This window comes from Delphinapterus leucas, chromosome 4 (assembly GCF_059928025.1).
Source record: "Delphinapterus leucas isolate spDelLeu-1000000601 "Yukka" chromosome 4, BTC_Dleu_Yukka2, whole genome shotgun sequence".
NCBI lineage: Eukaryota > Metazoa > Chordata > Mammalia > Artiodactyla > Monodontidae > Delphinapterus > Delphinapterus leucas.
The window spans coordinates 7,009,397-7,031,492 of NC_143132.1; the positions used below are offsets into that span (position 1 = coordinate 7,009,397).

General features: G+C 46.0%; 1 protein-coding gene across 3 annotated transcripts in view; it reads left to right on the forward strand.

Moving 5' to 3' along the window:
• The window catches only part of ERG (ETS transcription factor ERG), a 110,067-nt gene that overhangs the window by 42,420 nt on the left and 45,551 nt on the right, over window positions 1-22,096 (forward strand). For all 3 annotated transcript variants that reach the window (XM_089910248.1, XM_089910246.1, XM_089910247.1), the window contains exon 2: window positions 5,671-5,888. In XM_089910248.1, coding sequence (XP_089766374.1) covers window positions 5,671-5,888 — 218 coding nt within the window. The remainder of the gene's footprint in view (window positions 1-5,670; window positions 5,889-22,096) is intronic.

Here is a 22,096-nt window from a genome sequence, read left to right on the forward strand (position 1 = left end):
GTATCATTAGGTCTGCAGACATCCATTTAAGGCCACCACGTGCACTGGCTCTAACATTTATAAATGGTGTTCCTACCTGCCCTATTCTTCCCTTGCAGTATTGATTGAGAAGCCAGGCATCCACCTGCAATGAACACACCCCAATACACGGCCATCAATTTGGGTCTGAATTATCTGATTAACCAATGAAAAGAACAGGTTTGTTGATTTAAACTATTAAGTAAGAAAGACTAATTAAATGTATCTGGGACCTATTGCTACATAGCTTTTAGCCTCATAAGAGAGCGTGTTGTACTTAGGAATTTCCCTCCTAGTTTCCAACAGGCTTTCCACTTACTCTCCTGATCCTTTAATTCCATCGAAGTCCTGGGATTCTGGGCATTTATCCCCTCAGCCTTCTCCCACCTCTTCCCTCCACCAGCCTCTCTCTTTCTAGGTGGTTCCGTCTCTTATTTGTGCTGTCAGCTCTGCTCTTTCCACAGCTGTTTCAAGGCGGTGAAGCCCTGTGCATCTGACCTCCATCGGCCCAACCTATTCTTTCTCTGGTCACACCCAGAGTGGCGAATGTACAGCCTCAGGGAGTGATTCCACTCCCCGACACGAACGCTGCTGCTACCTTGTCCTCATGTTGACATTACCCTTCTTCCCAATCCTGCTTTCTCACCTGTGGGCAGGAATGACACCTGACCTTATAAGACTATTGTCAGGACTGTATTTCATAAAATTAAGATGTCATTGATGATAAAACGAACCATTATTTTACCGGCCATGAAAGGAGAAGAGATGCTGCCAATAACCCATGACATGCCATCGATGGTGAGATGCATCCAGATTTCAGAGCTCGTAAAATGTGAAAAAAGGTGTATCTTAAAATCAGTGTAATAAGATTGAAAGGGATACTGCATATGAAGTGCTTACCAAGGTAACCTGGTTTATTATGTGATGGATCAGCTGTTTATGAGTCAAGAGAATGTGGCTAAAAGATGGCTTATTCATCGCAGTGTAAGCAGTTATGTGATGTTCCAGATTCTGATTGGTTATGTGTGTGGGGGAGAGGCAGACTATTGATTTAAGATGACCTTGGCTTCCTAAAGTGTATTGTGATACCAAAGACTTCTATAAGAATTTTTTTTTCTAAAGCATGACCATAATCTTAACATGCTTATTCCACTTAGTTTTTCCATTTGTTTTTCATAACTATTTGAGGCACCTAAGACTTGAGGAAACTGAGGGTGAATTTGGGAATCCTGTTCCCTGGACGCCTAGTTCTGGCCGTCCTCTGGATTTTTGAAAACGACGTAAGGATCATTTCCCTGTGTATGCTTCACTGGCTCCAGCTGTGAAAGAGAGCCGATCATTCCTTAAGACTTTCTTAGTTTCGACATTTTACCACGCCCAGATTTTCATGAAAATTTAAGTATGTTGGGTTCTCTGGATTGACATTTCAGTGTTTTTATGAACCATGGGGATCAAAAGTTAAGAGCAAAATTGAGCCCAGACCCTTATTTTATAATTCTTTTGCTGGAAACATAGGAGCCTCTCAAACTATTCATCTGTTACAGAAAAAGATTCATCTGTTTTAGGCTGTCTGAAATCATTTGCTGGAAATGTCAGTATGCTTAAAAGTGCATTCGACTTCTAATTTTTTTAAAAATCTAAGCATTTTGGAACCTTTGTTGTACCCAAATCTAGTTACTTAAAAATAGAATCGTATTTTAGTCTCATGTATGAAATATAATCTAGTTGAGTTCTCTTCACTTTCGAGAACTGTCAGTCAACTGTGATGACCAAAATCTGAAGAAGTGGTCCTCACATGTCATTGGTGCATATTCAGTATTCAAATGAAATAATAAACATTGTATACTAACACGACGGTCCCTTTTGTTTGGGGGAAGTTCGCTTAGAATTTATGCATTTCTCATAAGTTGATGAAAAATGGCATTGGTAGCCTGCCACTGGGCACATCAAAATATCCCAGCTTTCCTTGGGCTACAGAAAAGAACACCCCGCACACACGCACACACCAATCTAAAGTTCATGTCTTTTTATAGTAACACAGAGGTGGGCATATTAATTAATTATGCCACATTTCTGCCAGGTTTGGACTTTTTTTTTGAGTTCTCTGTCATAAAGCGGCCAAAGCAGTTTGCAAGTCCCTGCGTCTGGCCGAAGGTGCTGAGGGAATAAGCCATACATGTTACCTAAGGCATCTGCTGACAGCTTTGGCAGGTAGGTAGGTGAGATGATCACAGACAAGGAGGGAAGCCAGACGGCAGGGAAGCAGGGACAGCATCCGTCGAGGCCAGGAAGAGTCACTTGCAGAGCTACAGCTGAGGGACTCATGTGTTCCTGGTTACCAGCCTGTGTGTAGCGATCCATTCTGGTTTTAATCCTACTAGGCTAGATCCTTTCCCTGCTTTGAAGTCCCAGTGCTGCTGGGGCGGGAGAATCCTATGCGTCAGCCTCTGTCATTCATACTGCAACCAAAGGGATGATGAAACCTACATGTAATATACAAAGTCAAGTGGGTGAACAGAGGCATGCTGTTGGTACATAGCATTTGTTTGCTTCTAAAGAACAGCAGTTAATTTTCGTGGTCCTCTTTGAAGCAGGTCTCTGAAGACCACCCTTCAGCTTCTTTTGACTCCTCCATTGTTCAGATGTGCTAAGTTAGCGCGCACGTGTGTGTGTGTGTGTGTGTGTATGTGTGTGAGTGAGATATTCCATTTATTCATTTGTTTCCTTTTCCTGACTTGTACTTAACCCTAGGTGCTTGCCTGCCTTGGTTTAATTAGCATCACTTTGGGGCATGCGCTGTCTTTCCAGAATATGGACTGTGTTTCACCCCTTTGGAAATGAAACGTTTATCCTGAAGCATCCTCATTTTTAGACTGCTTCTCCTCTAGCGAACAAAAGCAACTTTTGATATTCTGAAGTATATGGCCTTTCTCATTTTTATTCAGTACTGACTTGGAGGAGAATTTTAAGATATGAAGAAAAGATGTGTGTCCCCCCCCGCCGGCTTATCTCTAGCTTTTGTAGATTTTTTTTTTCCTAAATCAATCTCAATTAACTTTGATTTCTTTCTTTAGAAAACCATGTGGTGGAAAAATGCTTTGCCAGATGTGAGAATGGGTTCCTCCCCCTCCAAGCACACACTGAAGCCTGGTTTCAGTTCTAGTATTTTGGTCCAGTTTTTAAATCTTAGGCTACATTTATTTGGTCATTGGTTGTGTTTGTGAGAATATCCTACTTTATCTTGGGGAGATACTCATATTTTAACATTGTTACTCTTTTTGTTGTGAAAGCCATTTTCTTCTCATTTGTGATTTAAAGGTAGCCTGCTCCTTATATCTAACCTGTTTCTGCCAATTTCTGATACACATCACACATTTATTCATGTTTCTCTTCACCGGTGAGCCAACGCTGACATTACATAGCATGGTATTCCCCTCCGAGGCTTGGTGGAGTCTGCAGGACCCGGCGGGAGAATGGAGGCAGGCTTCAGCCTTGCTTTTTGCTCTGAGTGCGTAAAACCATTCCATCCAGCGCTGCGATGGGAAAGGAGACCCTGTCTTGCACAATTTATTGAAGAAGCTATAATTTTGCCTTTATTAATTAGCAGGACTGCACTAAGTCCGTGGTGCCGATTTGACTTTTAAACCCATGTCTGTGAGTTTAGATTCCTTACATCCCCTCACTCCGTTTGTGACCGGAAGAGAGAGCCATGTGACTCAGGCTCCCCCGCCGAATCTACCGTGCCCATTTCTCGGATTGTTGCCGTCTGTTTGTTGATGCGTTTGCTTTTGCTGGTGGTTCAAGATGCCTTCCTTTTTTCTTTTCTTCCTTGTGCCTGGTTCTGGTTCTCTGGCTGGCACAACCCATCCTTTTCTACATTTTGAGTTATTGTTTAAACCCCCAGCTTACTCTTTCCCAAACTGTCACAGGGCTGCGATTCTAAGAGATTTTAGAGATACCGTGGCGGTGGGTGGTGGCGGGGGGTGGTTATCCATGCACAGACACCTGGCCTCCACTCTGAGAGCCAGAGCATTGAGTTTGTTCCTTTTGATTCTCCCTGCTCACTGGTTCACAGCACTGTGTGCCTGGCAGTGAAGTTCAGGTACTCGGGGAGTGATGAAGAAGTTGGTCCCTGGGTAGATGGAGGATGGAGTGGGGGAGGACACACTGGATTGGTGGGGGGTGCTTTGTGAAATTGCATGTGTTCCCTAAAGATTCGGACACTTCTGCGCAAGGAGGTGGGGGGGCGGGGCTTCTGTCTTAGAAAGGCTGCTTCGTAGGGCTCTATTATTAACGGGGGTGGGGGGAACATCCTTACTTATTTAAGTATCAATTCAAAGAATAAGAAAGGAGTGCTAATGTAGACAATTATCGGCAACCAAGGAATATAAGAAGGGCGTCCTAGGCTGTGGGGATAGGAGGGAACTGAAGATAAAACACTCACCAGTGTGCTCACTAAATCCCTGCTTTATCTTGGGCAGCTCACCTCAAGGTGAGGTCTCAACCTTCCTGGGTCTCAGATTTTCCCATTTGGGGGATGAGGAGTTTGGACAAGAAGGTCTCCACAGTCCCCACTGGCTCCAAAGTTTCCATTTAAAAAGCATGTGTGACCCAGACAGCACTTGCTTCTCACCAGCTGCATAGCAGTACCGAGGGTGCCCAAGGACTGAAGTAAACATGAACTACCACATGGATTTCTGTTTTGGTTATAGAAAGGAAAATTGGATGGTCTCGTAGTTCTTCTGTGTAGTTGCTGCATGATACGTCATTCAAGTAGCTGAAATTTCCCAATCGAATTTGCCTTTGCTGGTTTGGCTGTAGAATGTCCGCCTAGCCATAGGCTAACCACTTGTTTGACTTAAAACCACAGAAGAATGCTTCAACAATGGCACATTTCTATTTCTTCTCACCCAATCATGCAAAATGAGCAAAGATAGGAATAGAAAGTAAGGGAAAAAAAAAAAAAAAGAGCTAGTCAGCGATCTAGGTATTTTAAACATCTTGGTATTAGGAGACCTCTGGCTAATCACAGCTTTTTTTTTTTTTTTTTTGGTTCATTTATCATCCAGATGTTCACCGTCATGGAAGCGCCACTTGAAACTATTTCAGCTAAGAACTTAGAAGTGGAAAAATTCGTACCTTTGTCTCTTTGTCCTTTGGTGCCCCATTTCCCCCTCACTCTTCTAAGTAGCTCTTCTTCAAAATCTCCTGGGAATGTGGCAGTTTTGCCAGATGCTTAGGTGTTAGCCGTCACATGTCTTTTTTAATCTTCACGACCATTCTGTACCCTGTCTGCGTGAACTATAGATTGCATTTGTCAAATAATGACACATGCAATTGGATGTCTTCTAAGACCTTTGAAATTCCACTTCCTTGAGTTGAGATTAAAATGGGTATTATCTGCACGGCTGTGGTCAAGGCTGGGATGTTTGGAGACCTGCACAAAAGTTTTTCTAGGTCGGCCAGTTCCAACTCTTACCGTCTCTAGGGGAAAGAAAGCCAGCTCCCTTTTGCTGCTGAAAGGTGGAAATGGATACCGTAAAAACTACCTAAAAAGGGGGCCCCACTTAGAAATGACCGTACAGTTAGCAACTTTTTGAAGCATGACTGTCCCTTGGAACGTCCTGACTGTGTGTTTCTTTGGGTGTCCAGGAAGCGTTATCTGTCGTGAGCGAGGACCAGTCATTGTTTGAGTGCGCATACGGCACGCCGCACCTGGCCAAGACGGACATGACCGCGTCCTCCTCCAGCGACTATGGACAGACATCCAAGATGAGCCCGCGTGTCCCTCAGCAGGACTGGCTGTCTCAACCCCCAGCCAGGGTCACCATCAAGATGGAATGTAACCCTAACCAGGTGAACGGCTCAAGGTAAGGAGACCGCCGGCTCTTGCTCTCCCAGACCTCTGGTTTTCCCACCCCTTGAAAAGGCAAAGTGGAAATTGATCACGCTTCCCCTGAGATGGTTTCAGAAACTCAGGGCATTGAACAGCAACACTGGGCAATGCTGAGAAAATGTGTTCTCCAGTGGTTTGCGTGGAGGATAGAGGTTGTAAAACCAGTAGTACATTTACCGAGAACTCGCTTTGAAGATGAGATGTTCAATTCCATTTCCCAGACGTGAGGGCTTTGTGGGAGGGGGCCTTGCCCACATATGGCAGAATTTGTCTCTGAGGTTTTTATTGCCTGGAAAGTAAAGCTGTCTTCTGTTTTCATGGAGGGAGAGTGTCAGCTAGTGGCCAGGCAGTGTAGCATATGTCCAAGCCATATGACATTGCTAATGGACCTACTTCCTGTGTCCTCCAGCCCCCCGCCCCCCAGCCTTCTCTCCTCTGTCACCTTCTTTGGATGCTTGCTTTTTCTTCTCATCTTTACTTACACTTAAAACCAAGCACCAGTGTCACCCATAAGTATTAACTCTCCTGAGTTTGTCACGATAATGCTGCAGTCACCTAGAATGTATTAGTGAATTATCGAATGTATTATCCCTGACACTCAAAAGCATTTCTTTTTCTTTTTCTAAATTTATCTGTTTATTTATTTTTGTCTGCGTTGGGTCTTCGTTGCTGCGCACGGGTTTTTCTCTAGTTGCAGCGAGCAGGGGCTTCTCATTGCGGTGGCTTCTCTTGCTGCGGAGCACAGGCTCTAGGCACGTGGGCTTCAGTAGTTGTGGCACATGGGCTCACTAGTTGTCGCTCATGGTCTGTAGAGCACAGGCTCAGTAGTTGTGGCGCACGGGCTTAGTTGCTCCATGGCATGTGGGATCTTCCCGGGCCAGGGCTTGAACCCGTGTCCCCGGCATTGGCAGGTGGATTCTTAACCAGTGCGCCACCAGGGAAGCCCACAAAAGCATTTCATTGGATGTAGTTTTGAAGAGTCAGGCTGATTTCAATTATGATATAATACCCCATATATATTCAGAAAGAATTGTATCAAATCTCAAGACAAAGAAAGAATAATTTCATTTAAATTTGTATGATCTGCCCAGAGTCACAAGAACAGCTCACAATTTTTAGTGCTTTACTATGTATAAAGCCCTTTTACATATGATGGCCTATCAGGCCTCTAGGCAGCCCTGTGAGGAATGCTTATCCCCATTTGATGGATGAGGAAACTGAGACTCAGGCATTTTCTGGCTAACCCAAATCAGCACTTAAAGCAACTCAGAATTTGGATTCCAATCAAGGGTGTTTGACTCCACACCCAGTGCATTTTTCCCACTCTGTCGCAGCTATAATAGGCCCTTTTTGCTACGTATATATTTTAATGCGAAATATGTTTTTTATAAGTGTCATGTTTTATAAGTGCTGGAAACCATTGCATCAACTTCTAGTGTGGTGTCCGTGAAGGTGCCAAGTCACAGCCCTCAGAGGGAATGTCAACCATGAGGCTGGACGTACCAAACAGGGAGATGGGAGGGGCCAGAACTTCCCTGGGCCCTGAGAAGTCAGTTCACTTCTGTGCGTTGAGTTTCTTCTTGAAAGTGGGAACGATAATTCTGATGTTGCCTATTTGCTACAGCACTGGTCCTTTAAAGGGAATTCAAGCCAAGGCAGACCCATCTTAGACCTCATCAAGGGGCTAATTCCTAGATTTCTGAAAGGACCATGGTAGAAAAGGCAATCATAGGGTCCAGGATGCCAGAGTCCCGGCCAGTTCCTCGTTATATGTAAATATGTTACAGGTAAATCCTATCCATCTGATAGAATGGTTCCACTGACCATTCGCTGTATCTGTTTCTGAGACTTGGAGGCATGCAGGTTAATCCTGTTCTGAAGAAGGTAGCGGTGTTTATATAAAAGGGTAGTTGTGGAGCCAACCCTGTAAACATTGATGGATTCTATTTTTTGATGGAGTCACGTGATCCCACGCATGCCGGGGCAGTCACGGTGGGAGCATTAAGAGCAAGATGCATTTCTAAAGCGTTCTTCTTCCAAGGCTAGTTTCTACCTATGGGAGATACATCAGCACGTGTGTGTGCGCGTGCGCATGTGTGTGTGCGCATATGTGTGTGTGCGTGTGTGTGTGTGTGAGAGAGAGAGGGAGACTGTGTGTGCAAGGGAGAGATGATGAGAGGGATAGAGATGGAGATGGAGAGAGTGGAAGATAAATAATTAGAGAGAGAGGGAAAGAACGCTTCGGGCAGAGGGCACTGAGATGGTCTCCAGCTGGCAGCTGGCAGAGCGAGCCGTGCCCTGGCCCTTATTTGTGGAGTCTGGCCTAGGGCCAGCTCCAGGAATGCCAGTCTGGATTTCGCAAGCCTCAGAAAGGAGACTGAATGAGGAGGTGAGAACAATGTTGCAGAAATGAAACTTTTTCTCCTTCTCGCTGAATTTAAATAGATGAATGGATAAATAAGCAAACAAACAAACAAATAAACAAATAAATAAATAAATAAGAGAGAAGTGTGAATACCGGTTCCTTCAATGCCGGCCTGTGCTTCCCTTCAAGAGCTGATGTCCACCTGCCCTCCTGGCCAAGCCCTGGGGCCGCCTTCCCAGCCCGAGGTGGTCATCACAGGGATTCGGGATGGGTGGGGGGACTTGAGGTGACCCTGAGCCTGGCCTAGGGGCTTCAAGTCCCCAAGAAAGACACGGGCCCCCGGAAAGCTTCTCCCGCGTTCCTCGGCCGGCTGACCTTGGAAGGCTTCTTGGTCGTTCGTCTGTCAGGCAGCTGTGAAGCTGCAGACTCAGGTGAGGGTCTCTTTCCTGGGAAAGGAAATCGTTTTTGGAGAAACTGGACCATTTTCTTGCAAGGGGACGATGGAAGCGTCAGTAGCTTCCACTCTCAGGCCCTCATGGAATCCTAAGATGCTCAGAATGCTCCCCTCAGAGGATGGTTAAAGGCAGTTCCAGCTTTGGGAGCAAACTGGGATGTGTTTCAGTGGCGGCTACCGAGGGAAGTCAGCCTTGTCGTGGTCCTTGTCCTCCTCCTGGATGTCCGGTGGTGCTGGCCCAGCAGCCGCTGCCCGGGAGGCGGGCACGGATGCCTGCATTTGCCTGGTAACTTGATGGGAAATGGCAAGCCTGGTGTGGAGCAAGGGGAGAGGGGCACGGTGGTGAGGGGCACGGGGGGAGGAGGACGAGGGGGAGGAGCAGAGGGGGGAGGAGCACGAGGGGAGGAGCAGAGGGGGTGAGGGGCACGGGGGTGAGGGGCGTGGGGGGGAGGAGCAGAGGGGGAGGAGCACGGAGGAGGAGTGTCAGGGGAGGAGCGTGGGGGGAGGAACACGGGGGAGGAGCAGAGGGTGGAGGAGCATGGTGGAGGAGCACAGCTTGTGGAACTGAGCTATGATGCAGATGTCAGCTGGTCACCAAGTGCCATCCTTCCCCTCACCGTGGAATGTTCTGGGGAAACAGGAGGCAGACATACATTGATCCTCTTTGTAGAAGAGTCTTTTGCCCGTCTTTTCCGAGCTCCGTGTGCTGGATCCAGCTCAGTGGGGCTGGTCTGGTGTGTCCGTCAGGGTTCTCCAGAGAAACAAAACCAGTGGAATGCACAATGAAGAGGTTTGCTATAAGGAACTGGCTCACACAGTTGTGGAGGCTGTCAAGGCTGAGATCTGTAGGGTGTACCAGCAGGCTGGAAACTCAAGCAGGAGTAGGTGCAACAGTCTTTTTTTGTTTTTTCAAATTTATTTTATTTTTTTGTACAGCAGGTTCTTATGAGTTATTATTTTATACATAGTAGTGTATACACGTCAATCCCAGTCTCCCAATTCATCCCATCCCTACCCCCGCCGCTTTCCCCCCTTGGTGTCCATACGTTTGTTCTCTACATCTGTGTCTCTGTTTCAGATGCAACAGTCTTGAGGCAGAATTCCTTCTTCCTTAGGGGAAGCTCAGGTTTTGTTCTTTAGACCTTCAATTGATGAGATGAGGCCCACCCACATTATCAAGGATAATCACCTTTATTTAAAATCAATGGTTGGTAGATGTTAACCGCATCTATGAAATACCTTCAGACCAACACCTCGATTGGCATTGGATTAAGTCACTGAGTGCAATGGCCTGGCCAGGTGGACACAGGACACCGACCACACCTGGTGCTTCTGGCCCCTTGGCTGGTCAGTGGTTAGTGGGGCCATTCCTTTCAGATTTGCAAATCAGCATTTCCTGGGGTAGCCAGTTCCCTGTCCCTGAAGGGGCTCAGCCTGGCTGGATGGGAAGTGTTGGGGGCTGTCGCACATCAGATTGATGGTCACCAGGACCAGCCTTCAGGCTGTGATCTTGTGGAATCTTGCAAGTGGGTGGTGAGTCTGCTCTTCAGAGCATAAGGCTGCCCGAAGGGGCATGGAGGAAGGAAAAACTCAAAATTCATCAGCGGACCTAAGGCCCATTTCATATCGAGGATTGGAAGAGGCCGGCAGACAGGGCTGCCCGGGATCAGATCCGCAGACTTTGCCAGCTTGCGGCGTGATCTTCACACGTGTCAGCTCCAGTTCCATAAAAGGGAACGTGGACCTGCATTGACTCTGCTTTCATTCTAGAGACCTTGAATGGGCACCTGGCTGTACCAGCTCTGCCCAAAGTGTCAGGGGGCAGAGACCCAGGTCATGGAGACAGGGATCCTCCCTGGAGGGGCTCGCGGCAGAGACACTGCAGAGGTGAGCGTGGTTGAGCACCAGGGACCAGGATGCAGCTCGTAAATGTGCCGCCTCCCTGCATCTTTCCAGAGATGCTGGCTGCCTCACCCACCACCTGGAAGCCCCAGGCCAGGGGTGCTGGGAGTTAGGGACTGCAGCAGGAAAGGAAGCACATCTCCTGGCCCCCAGCCCAGTAGCTCCGTCTCATTGTCCTTGCTCTGAGCTTTTGTGTGGTGGGCTTCCATACAGCACACTTGCCTCTTGAAGTCAAGTTCAGGGGGAGTTTACGTAAGTCAAAAATCGGACTTTGGCTGGAATGGGCAGGCTGTTACCTTTGTGACCCCTTGGTGCTCTTTTGAAAACACCCCCCCCCCGGGGGGGAGAGCCCCCTCTACAGCCTGGGCATTGCCAGAACATGACCTAGCTCCTTCCGCATAAGATACGGTCCCTGGGAATGGTCCTGTCTGTCCCTATCGACTCATTACCCTTGGAAGAAAAGGCCAAGGCTTGGAGGAGGGAGGAACTGAATTTCCCAAGCAAGTGATGGAATTCTGCAAAACCTTAGCCCCAATGCGCACACAAGCTCCTGAAATGAAATACGAGTGGTGAAATGAGATCTACTGCCATTATAACAGAGCTCTATAAAAAATAATGAAAGGAAAACAGGAGAGAAAGGAACCATGCCTTGTGAGCCAACAGGGATGTAATTGTGGGTTTGGCTTGGCGGCTGCCGTATCAGAGGACATGATTCTTGCAGACACTAATCCAATTGCACGTTGTGTAGACACAAGACATCATTTCTCAGCTTCGGTGGTCCCCGACACCCTGCCTTTCCCCTTTCTTCACTCCAGCCTCACACACAAGAAACCCCCAAGTGTTTACACAATGGAGACGTGTCAGTGCAGCCCAGCTGGAACAGCTGTTCACAGAGGGCCCTGCTGGGGCTTCAGAACTGCCTGGCCTCCAGCGAGCCCCCTGCTGATGGCCTTAATTCTATGTGAGGTTCCTAAGGCTCAAGCCACTGTAGACTGGCAAGATAGACCAAGAAACACACACACGCACACACATGCACACGCACACTTACTCACATACGGTCCACAAGAAAATTGTCTTCCATCACAAGCGGGCGGTATGGTGTGCAAGCCTTTACTCTCTCTCAGCATCCCTGTCTCGGAGATTCAGTCGACTCTCAGGCGGGTGGAATTGGGCATCCTTCATCCTTCCACAGGCAGTAAAAACTCCTGGTGGCCCACCAGGAAGTCGCGGCAATTCTGTGCTGCCCACCTGGAGGCTCACTGCAGCTGGAATTGAATGACTCTGTGTGCCACGCTATGAGTCCTGCTCTTAGCCCAGTACCCAAGCCACCTGGAGTCATTAATCTATTGTTGGAGTCTGTTGGGTGAGAGGTCCCCTGGTGCGCTGATTTTCAAAGTAGGGCCCTAAGATCCGCTGCCTCAGCACCATCTGGGAGCTTGTTAGAGATTCAGATTCTCAGGCCCTGCCCAGACCTGCTGAGTCCAAAGCTCTGGGGGTGGGACCCAGCACTCCTGCTTTAACAAGCTCCCCCTCCCCTACCCTGGGATTCTGACACTCACTGGTCTGAGAAACACAGTCCCGTTGCAGCATCCAGGGAGAGAAAAAAATGAGAATCCCCGGAGCTGGATAAAGGTGGCCTATAGAGTGGATAATCTGGGAGAACAAAGTGCAGGGGAGGGCTCGCTCTCAGGAAGTCTGTCTGCTTAGGTGGACGGCCACCCTGCTCGCCTCTCACTGCAGTGGCTTTTGTCTGGCTGAGCCTGTGAGGTGAGAGATTGGGCCTCGCCTCTCTCTCTTGTCTGGGAAGGAGATTCACTGTGTGCTGTGAAGAACTCCAGCCTAGGATCAGATGACAGGATGCTTTTGATGTAATCTTTAAAAAGCATGTGGTCTGGAGTGTGATGAAGATGACAGAAAAGGGGGCTACCTGATTGGTCCATCTTGGTGTCAGACGTCCTGGTTACGCACGGAGTCATTCATTCGTCCAGCAAGTATGTACTGAGCACCTATTATGTGCAGTCACTGTTTTAGGTACTTGACATACAGTGGTAAAACATACACAAAAATATTGCCTCTCTAAGTTCACTTTCTAAGGGGAAAGACAGCCAGTGAACCAGATAACTAATTAAAGGCTAACAGGTTAGATTGTGGTAAGTGCTAAGGAAAAAAGAAAACTAAAGCAGGGCAGGGGGTGGCAGTTCTGGAAAGGGCAGCCTGAAAAGATCACCTCTGGGAACGTGACATTTGAGTAAAGCCCCAAAGTCAGTGAGGGAGAAGGTCCCATGGTTACCCAGTAGGAGAATATTCCAGGCAAAGGAAGTGGTGAGTGCAGAGACCCTGAGGTCAGCCTGAAGTGTTGGAGGACGGTTGTGGCTAATGTTCAGTGACCAAGGGGAAGAGTGATAGGAGATGAGGTTGAGTGATCGTGAGGCCAGTGAGGGGCTTTGATCTTCACTCTGAGCGAGCTAGACCGCTGGGGGCTGTAAGCAAAGGAGGGACGTGATGTCACTCAGATTTAGCAGGATCTCCCTGGCTCCTGTGTTGAAGCCGAGACCGCTAGGAGGCCCTTCAGGAGTTAGGGTAAGAGATGGTGAGGCCTGCGTGAGGGTGGGAAAAGTGATTGCATTCTGGACATATTTGGAAGGTAGAACTGTAGTGTTTTGCTGATGGGCATGGAGTGAGGAAGAGGGAAGTGAGACTGAGCCCCAGGTTTGGGGGGTGTACCCCAAATGAGGGGTGGACAAACCACAACTGGAATCCTCCTGAGAATCGAGCCTAGGCCCCTCTAAGTATCTGCCCAGACACAGGGGACTTCCACTTACCTCTAATAAGCACCAGGCAAAATAGGACGAGCTCTGGACTCCTTGCCTGAGTTCAGGGGATCTTACTCATTAAACCAGAGGTTCGCAGACACCATGGCTGCGCCCCCCAGGGAGCCATTTGGCAGTGTCTGCAGACAGTTTTTTTTTTTTTTGCGGTACGTGGGCCTCTCACTGTTGTGGCCTCTCCCGTTGCGGAGCACAGGCTCCGGACGCGCAGGCCCAGCGGCCATGGCTCACGGGCCCAGCCGCTCTGCGGCATGTGGGATCTTCCCGGACCGGGGCACGAACCCGTGTCCCCTGCATCGGCAGGCGGACTCTCAACCACTGCGCCACCAGGGAAGCCCTGAAGACAGTTTTGACTGTCACACCTGTGAGGCGTTCCTGGCATCTAGTGAGTTGAGGCTAGAGGTGCCGCTCCGCGGCCTACAACACACAGGACAGCATCTGCCCCCAAAAAGAATCATCTGGCCCCAAAGGTCTGTAGTCTCAAAGTGGTGAATTCTGCACTAAACCATTTATTTGGTGTTTACTCTGTTTGCTATGAAGATGAATTAAGAGAAGCTTACGGTCCATCAAAGGTGAAAAAGATTCCGTGAGGTCGCATGACAAGTACAAGTTCAGGGGGATGCTCTGGGCCTGGCCATAGCAGGGATGAGAGTATGACTCAGTTTCTCCAGGCAGGAAAGACTCCCAGAGGAGTGATATTAATATTTCTATAACGCACTGTGATTTATTAATAGATTTTAGGATACAACATATCATCCAATTTCCTCATTAAATCTATGAGATGGCATTAAGATTATACCCATTTTACGCATGGAGACCATTGAGTCTCCATAACTTAAGTCTGCCTGCCATGGGCCATGTGACCCCAGGCCTGTGCTCATCTTCCTCCCTCAGGGCTGCTTCCTTTAGCCAGGCATCACCTCTGTGTTGGCAGGGACGGTGGAGTTTCTCCAGGTGATGGATGAGCAATATGTCCGATTTTTTGTTTTCTGAGAGGCATTAAATCCAAACACCAACCATATTTTGATTTCTTGTATTTATTACACAGTTAAAAAAATTTACTTTCCTCTCATTTTACTTTATTATAACAGATCAATTAAACTGCACTCATCTTTACATTCCCTTCATGAGGTGATTCCAAACAGAACCACATTTAACAAATAATCAGTGTGATGGGAGACCTACGGTCTGAGCCCAGTGGTGGCTCTCAGTAAATACTCATTGGGCTGAAATTAAAAATAAAAAATTCTCAGTTTTAGGATAGTGACTATTCCAGTTCCCTGTGTGTCATTGTGTTGGAAGAGGTTCTTTGCCCAGTTCCTGCGTAGAGAGCAACATCTTGGCTGAAGGTCTTTTAACATCAGTTTTCTCATTTTACTTGGAATACTCAATATTTGACATTTGAAAGCGGCTCCCTGGGACTGGTCTCCCTTATGCCTTTCTACTTTGATGCATTGAGATTTGACTTCATGTATATTTTCTTACATTTTCTAGAAGACTTTATGTCTTCTTTTAGGACAGTGAAATTTGCAGCTATAATCACATTTGTTCCTTTCTGCCTTAAGGTTCTGAATCCGACTGGCATAAAAGATGTTTCCTAGTTAAGCTTGGCCACCTTCCAAACCTTCCAAGCTGTGGGCGGCTCAGTGTTGGAGACTGGAAAACTAGTGGTTTTCCCAACTGTGCTAGTGAGGTCGGATAGTAATAGTTTGTCCTACTTGTAAGGGGCCTTGAGTCTTTACAGACATCAGTTCATTGGGCTGCAGGGCTGAGACATGGATTGAAAGGGCCTCAGTCGGGGAAGATTTAGTGAGAGAGTCAAGTTCTCTGGGGCTGCCTCTCTGTCTGGAGCAGACTTTTTCTCATCCCCCTTCCTTAGTAGCACTCATGAGCATCTTTGCCATTTCTTGGGGTGTCAAATGGATGGACACCATTTTGGAGAACAGCCTAAGAGCTGTGCTCTTCCTTATGATGTAAGTGAATCCCATCAGGTCACTGTGGTTATTGACATTGGGACAAGGACTGTTTGGCATTTTCTATCCTGAAAGGAAAATCATCTTGGTTAACCAGAATTTACATAGCCTTTTAGGAAAATAAAACCCTGAAAGCACCATAATGGCTATCGGGCTTAATTCTTTCCTCTCTGAAAAATGAAAGTGTTTTGAGAAGAGAACACACACACGCACACAAGATAGAAAAGGTGCCACATCTTTGTCAGGTAACTATTTGTAGACATCTTATTCTACAGAATACTTTATTCTGAAGGATGAATCCCCAAAGGATGCATTTCCTCCTCAGTTTTCAAGATCTAAATGTGCTGTGATCTTGCTGATACCATTTTCGGCTGTTAAGAGAAATATACACTTAAACCATGAAACTTTCTCAGGGAAACTTCAAACCCCTTTTGGGGACAAAGAACTAACTGTTGGTGGTGACTTTTTAAATTAATTTCATCTTCAACTGCTTAGGAGAAGGGAGAAGGGAGGAGGGAACAGGCCTGGTGGGAAGAGGCTGAAATTCCAGGTGTAAGAGAGAATATTTAGTAAGGGTAAAAATAACACACAGCTGTGAAGATAAACATCTCCAGTTTCAGTTGGAGCCCCGAGTGCTCCGTGAATCACTGCCCAGCTCCACTCGCTGCTCAGGCCATGGGCTCTGAAGCAGCTTTTCCACTGCCTCTGATTCAGAAATAAACCAGACCTACAAATTACACCAGTGCTTTCCAGACAATCCCCTCCTTGTCTGGGGTCCTAAAAATACCTTTTGTGGTGACTACCTCCATTCATGGCGTGAAACTTGATTAGGAGTTGGTTCGGTCGATTAGGACTAAGTATGTGCTTTTAGGATTCTTAGGAAGAAAACCACCTGAGGGGGGATTGATGCCTATTCAGGTTTAAGGCAGACTTGGGATGCGTGCCCTGGCCAGCATCCTTAGGACCCTCTCGTGGAACTGAACTCTTTGGACTGTCAGGGTAGAGCTGCCAAAGAAAGCCTCTGTAGTCTAGCTTCATCATCAAGTTCTTACCATGAAGTCACCTAATAAGCTAAAAAGCACATTTGGGAAGATAGTGCCATTCTAATAAACTGTCATGAGCCGAAGGCTGCACGGGAGTAAACATTCGCTTGCTCCTCCACAAAAGGGTTGGATGGGATGTGGACCGTGGTCTTCCAGGGCAGAGTATGTGGGGCTGGGGAGAGAGACTTCACCCACCCCAAGGCAGGCACCACGAGAACAGGGACACTGCTGGGTCCCCGGCACCTGGGACAGTACGTGGTGTACACTTGCTCTGTAAGTGTTTGTCACACAGATGACTGGATAAAGAAGATGGGGTACATATGTACGATGGAATGTTACTCAGCCATAAGAAAGAATGAGATAATGCCATTTGCAGCAGTACGGATGGACCTGGAGATTCTCATACTGAGCGAAGTAAGTCAGAGAAAGACAGACAGCATATGATGTTGCCTATATGTGGAATCTTTTTTAAAAAATGGTACAAAGGAACTTATTTATAATGCAAAACAGAAATAGACCCACAGACATAGAAAACAAACTTACGGTTACCAAAGGGGAAAGGGAGGGGAGGGATGAATTAGGAGTTTGAGATTAACATGTACACGCTACTATATATAAAATAGATAAACAACCAGGACCTACTGTACAGCACAGGGAACTCTACTCAATATTCTGTAATAACCTATAAGGGAAAACAATCTGAAAAAGAACGCGTGTGTGTGTGTGTATAAAATGCATACCTGAATCACTTTGCTGTACACCTGAAACTTACACAACATTGTAAATCAACAATACTTTAATAATTTTTTTAAATGAATGAATTGAGGAGGCCCAGGGCCAGATGGCCGAGGACAGTCTAGGGAGTGTGGATTTGTCGGAAGGCTCTATGGGCCGAGGAAGGGCTTGGGTTGCACGTGGCCAGCATGGACTTGTCTTTGTGGAAGATGACTCTGGTAGCAGGAAAGCAGACTCTCTGGAAGTAAAGCTCAAGAATACTCCATCTTCTAATTTATCCCTCTCCCCCTCTTTTGCCTTTGGTAACCATAAGTTTGTTGTCTACATCTGTGACTCTATTTCTGTTTTGAAACTAAGTTCATTTGTACCATTTTTTTAGATTCCACGTGTAAGCGATACCATATGATATTTGTCTTTTCTCTGTCTGAATTAGTTCACATATACACACTACTATATATAAAATAGGTAATTAATAAGGACCTACTGTATAGCACAGGGAGCTCTACTCAATATTCTGTAATAACCTATATGGGAAAAGAATCTAAAAAGAATGGATATATGCATATGTGTAACTGAATCACTTTGCTGTACACCCGAAACTAACACAACATTGTAAATTAACTATACTCCAATAAAAGTTTTTTAAAAAAATATGCATTTCAGGGCTTCCCTGGTGGCGCAGTGGTTGAGAGTCTGCCTGCCGATGCAGGGGACACGGGTTCGTGCCCCGGTCTGGGAAGATCCCACATGCAGCGGAGCAGCTGGGCCCGTGAGCCATGGCCGCTGAGCCTGCATGTCCGGAGCCTATGCTCCTCAACGGGAGAGGCCACAACAGTGAGAGGCCCGCGTACCGCAAAAAAAAAAAAAAAAAAAATGCATTTCAAATGTGAAAAAAAAAATTATTCCACCAGCATGTGATGGAGAACAAGGCAGGGGAAAGCCGTCTCCAAGTGCAAGGGGAATTCAGGAACAGGAAGGAGGATGGGGCTTGAAGAACGGGTAGATTTTTGAGAGGACCGGCGGGTTTGCCTTCACCCACCAGGAGAAGTTATATCAGTTTTGCCCAAATTCGATTTTGACTTGCCTTGGGCTTTCTCTCAGGCCTGAGCGCCTCCACTAACTGTTGTGAAGTGAGGGTGGATCACAGATTTAAGGTGGCTGGTGAGCTCGGCCCTGTCACTTGGGGCTGCATTCAGTGACATGCTTGGATAAATGAGGTCCATTCACACTCAGCTCAGGGCACAGCGCATCCTTGTCAAGCTAACGTTCGCATCTATGCCATTTCACTGCGGGCTGTTTCTGTGATGGAATCTGCCCTGCTGTAAGTAGACTCTGATGTGAGAAAACCAATGTCAGATGTCAAGTTTATTTTGTTTTTCAAAAACCAAAGCCCTAATTTTAATGTCTTGGTACATTTTTATAGGCACATTACCCCTTTTCAAAGAAAAGGATTATGGAAACAGCTGAAAGAAGCTTTTGTATTGGGCTGGGGTCCACTTAATCTTAAAAAAATTAGATGGACTACTTTCTCAGTGGTCCATCTTCTGTCCTGGTTCTCAGTTCTGTCTTCTTAGACCCACGATCTGAGTCACAGGCATTCCCACTCTCCTCTCTGAGCACAGACACTTCTTGTCTGATTTCCTCACACTCATGAATGTTCACCCATCATCTCTGCAGAGCTTGCACCCTGCTGAGCGCCTCAAGGAAGGTTTGGGGAGGGACATATGATGTTCAACTGTAAATCGAGGTGGCCACCTTTTTCTTAAACCAGACTTATCAAAATTCGTATGCATGTCCAAATAAACATTGCCGCCTTTAGCTAGGAGGCTCTGCCTTTGTCTGCACAGGGCTGGCCCTACTCATCTCACATCTGCCGCCCTATCCATGACTGTCTTCAGGGCCACTCCTAGGATATTCTTCAGAAAATACCCAATAGTGATGACCTTGAGTCTTCTGAGGGTCCATCCCATTATGTGTTATGTCTGTGAAAGAGACCATTGGTGTGGAGTTACCAGGGGAGGTCCTATAGCATGGTGGTCAAGTCCTTGGACTCAGGACCCCAACTCTGTAGGTTCAAATCCCAGCTGCTCCACTGCTGGTCGTGTAACCTTGGGCACAACCTGCCTCCATCCTCTCTGCAAGTCACCTGTAATATTGCTGCTGCTTACTGGTATTTGACCTTGTGGAGTTGTGTGGATGAGATGAATAATAACAGCTAACACATAGCATTTACTGTGTGTTAAGCACCATTTTGAATGTTTCACTATAACATGAATACATGAAAAGATTTTGGAGCCATCCCTAGTATGAGTAAAAGCAGTCAGATACGGGATAGAAGATGAAACAAATGAGGTCTGTAAATATTTGTTTGCCCACCATGCAGAGGCAAATTTGAATTTAAAACATATAACTTAGAAGACTGTGGAAACTGGAATATGTAGTATTCCATCTCTCAAATTTTTTTTCAGTTTTTAATCATTTATTTTTTATATTTTTGCACCCATTTTTCTGGTTGGCTGGTTCTTTCCAAAATCAGTGTCAAGAAGTGGTAAGCGTGGAGCGCTGGCTGAGGAAATACAGTCTCCCAGTTCCTGTAGCTGAAGCAGCTGCGAGCTGTGTGATTGGAGCATCCTGCTTTATGTGTGGTATGTTCTCAGGTCTGTTATGGGATGCTGGGAAGGATACTGCTTGCTGCATCACCCAGTTCTCTGCAAGAGAAGCCACGAGAGAAACTTCTCTCAAGTTTCAGCCCAGGAAAAGCTTTGCTTCTGCTGAGTGACTGGTTCATATGTATCTTTTTGACACCTTGAATTGTCACAGGATAGATTCCTTTTTTGCTTTGGCAAGTAGAAAGTTCAGAGATAGATTGATGTTCTACCTTGAACAACTATAAATAGTAAGCTTACTCAATGTGCTGATTTTATCTCTTGGTTAATTGCTTTTCTGCCCTCATATAACCTTCACTTCCATTCCTTTGATCATTTATGTCTTGTGTGCATTTTTGCAGTCCACCTCAAATGTCACATAGTTTGAGGAAGGACAGGGGAAGAAAGTATATTCAGAGCCACCACACATACACATAAATATAACTCTGGAGTTGCAGAGGGAAATGTTGGACTCTCCTCCTTAGAAAAATGTTAATATAAGCTAAGCATTTGTTCATCCAAGTAGCTTCTGAAGAGTCCTGCCTGGGGGCTTGGGAATGGAGTTTCCCAGCCCTCTGATTCTGTAACCCTACGAGAACCCAGTGGAGTTTGGCAGCATGTCTGAATTCTCACCTTAATTTAAATATAGTAGATTTTCCAATTTATTTGATATTCTTTGCTATGTTCTTTCATCATTAATTCATAATACTAGTATGTTTTAAGAAGTCAGTGATCATGTTCTCAACTCATCTTAATTCTCCAAATGCTACTTAAGAGCAATTAATTAATTGAGGCTCAACAGGCCATCTTAGTTGGGCATGTGTCTCCAGTTATCAGAAGAAGGGCACCAACCCCCTATCTTGTTCATCATGAAGGTTGAGGGGGTCTTTCTACATTATTTCTATTTCCTAGAGTGACCGCAATTACACCCAAGTGGCATGGAAATCTGTTAGATTGCTGCAGAGATTAAACTCCTGAAGTTGTGTGGCCCCAAGGATGTTTTAAGGGGCTTGGAGGCTGATACACCCAACTTTCTGGTACCCCAGCTGTTGTCCAGTGCCTTCCTGAAATTCTTCAGTCTGAATCAGCCTCCCCCTCTCAGGGCAGCCCCAGCCCCATGTGGGATTTCTCCTGCTGTGAGCGGTCTTCCTGCCTTCTCTTCCCTCTCACTGGTGCCACATACTGTATGGGGTTGTCAAGACCAGTGTTTTGTGGGTTATAAATAGAACCCAGACCTGAAAATGTGAATCTGAGAATATGGTTAAGACACAATCATTTTTTATTTATTTTATTGTGGTAAGAACACAACACGAGATCTACCTTTTAAACAAATGTTTAAGTGTACCTTATGGTTGACCAAAGGTACCAAGTAGTACAGCAGATCTCTGGAGGCTTTTCATTCTACTTGACTGAGACTTTATGATGGTTGATTAGTAACTTCACCACTTCTCCCTCCCCCAGCTCCTGGACACCAACATTTCACTCTTTGATTCTCTGAATTTGACTTTTTTAGATAGCTCATATAAGGGGGAATCGGGCAGTATTTGTCTTTCTGTGACTGGCTTTTTTCACTAAGTATAATGTTCTCAAGGTTCATCCATGCTGTCATCTATTTCCAAATTTCCTTCCTTTTAAGAAGAATAGTATTCTATTGTATGAGTGTACCACATTTTCTTTATCTATTCATCCATCAATGGACATGTAGGTTGTTTCCACACCTTGACTATTGTGAATGGTACTGTAGTGAAGCTAGAAGTGCTAATATCTCTTGCCTGATTTTAATTCTTTTGGATAAATAGGCATAAGTGGATTGCTGGATCATATGGTTGTTTTCTTTAAAAATGTTTCAAGGAACTGCTATACTGTTTTCCAGTGCAGGTGTACCATTTTGCATTCCCACCAACAGTACGCGAGGGTTCCAGTTTCTCTACATCCTCACCAACACTTGTTATGTTTTGGTTTTTGTTTTTATAATAGCCATCTTGACAGGTGTGAAGTGATAGATCTCACTGTGGTTTGACTTGCATAATCACTTTTCCATGCCCTTAAAAGACAGAGTCTTTGAGAGAAATATCTTGAACCATGCTTATTAGCAATAAAGAAATTGATGCCCCAAATAATAAGACAGAGAACTTTCATATTCACCAATTAATTACCCATTTAGCAGGCATCTAATGAATTGCCTTAGAACTTTCACAGGAACTGTTAAAGAACACATATGTGAATACCAAGAATAT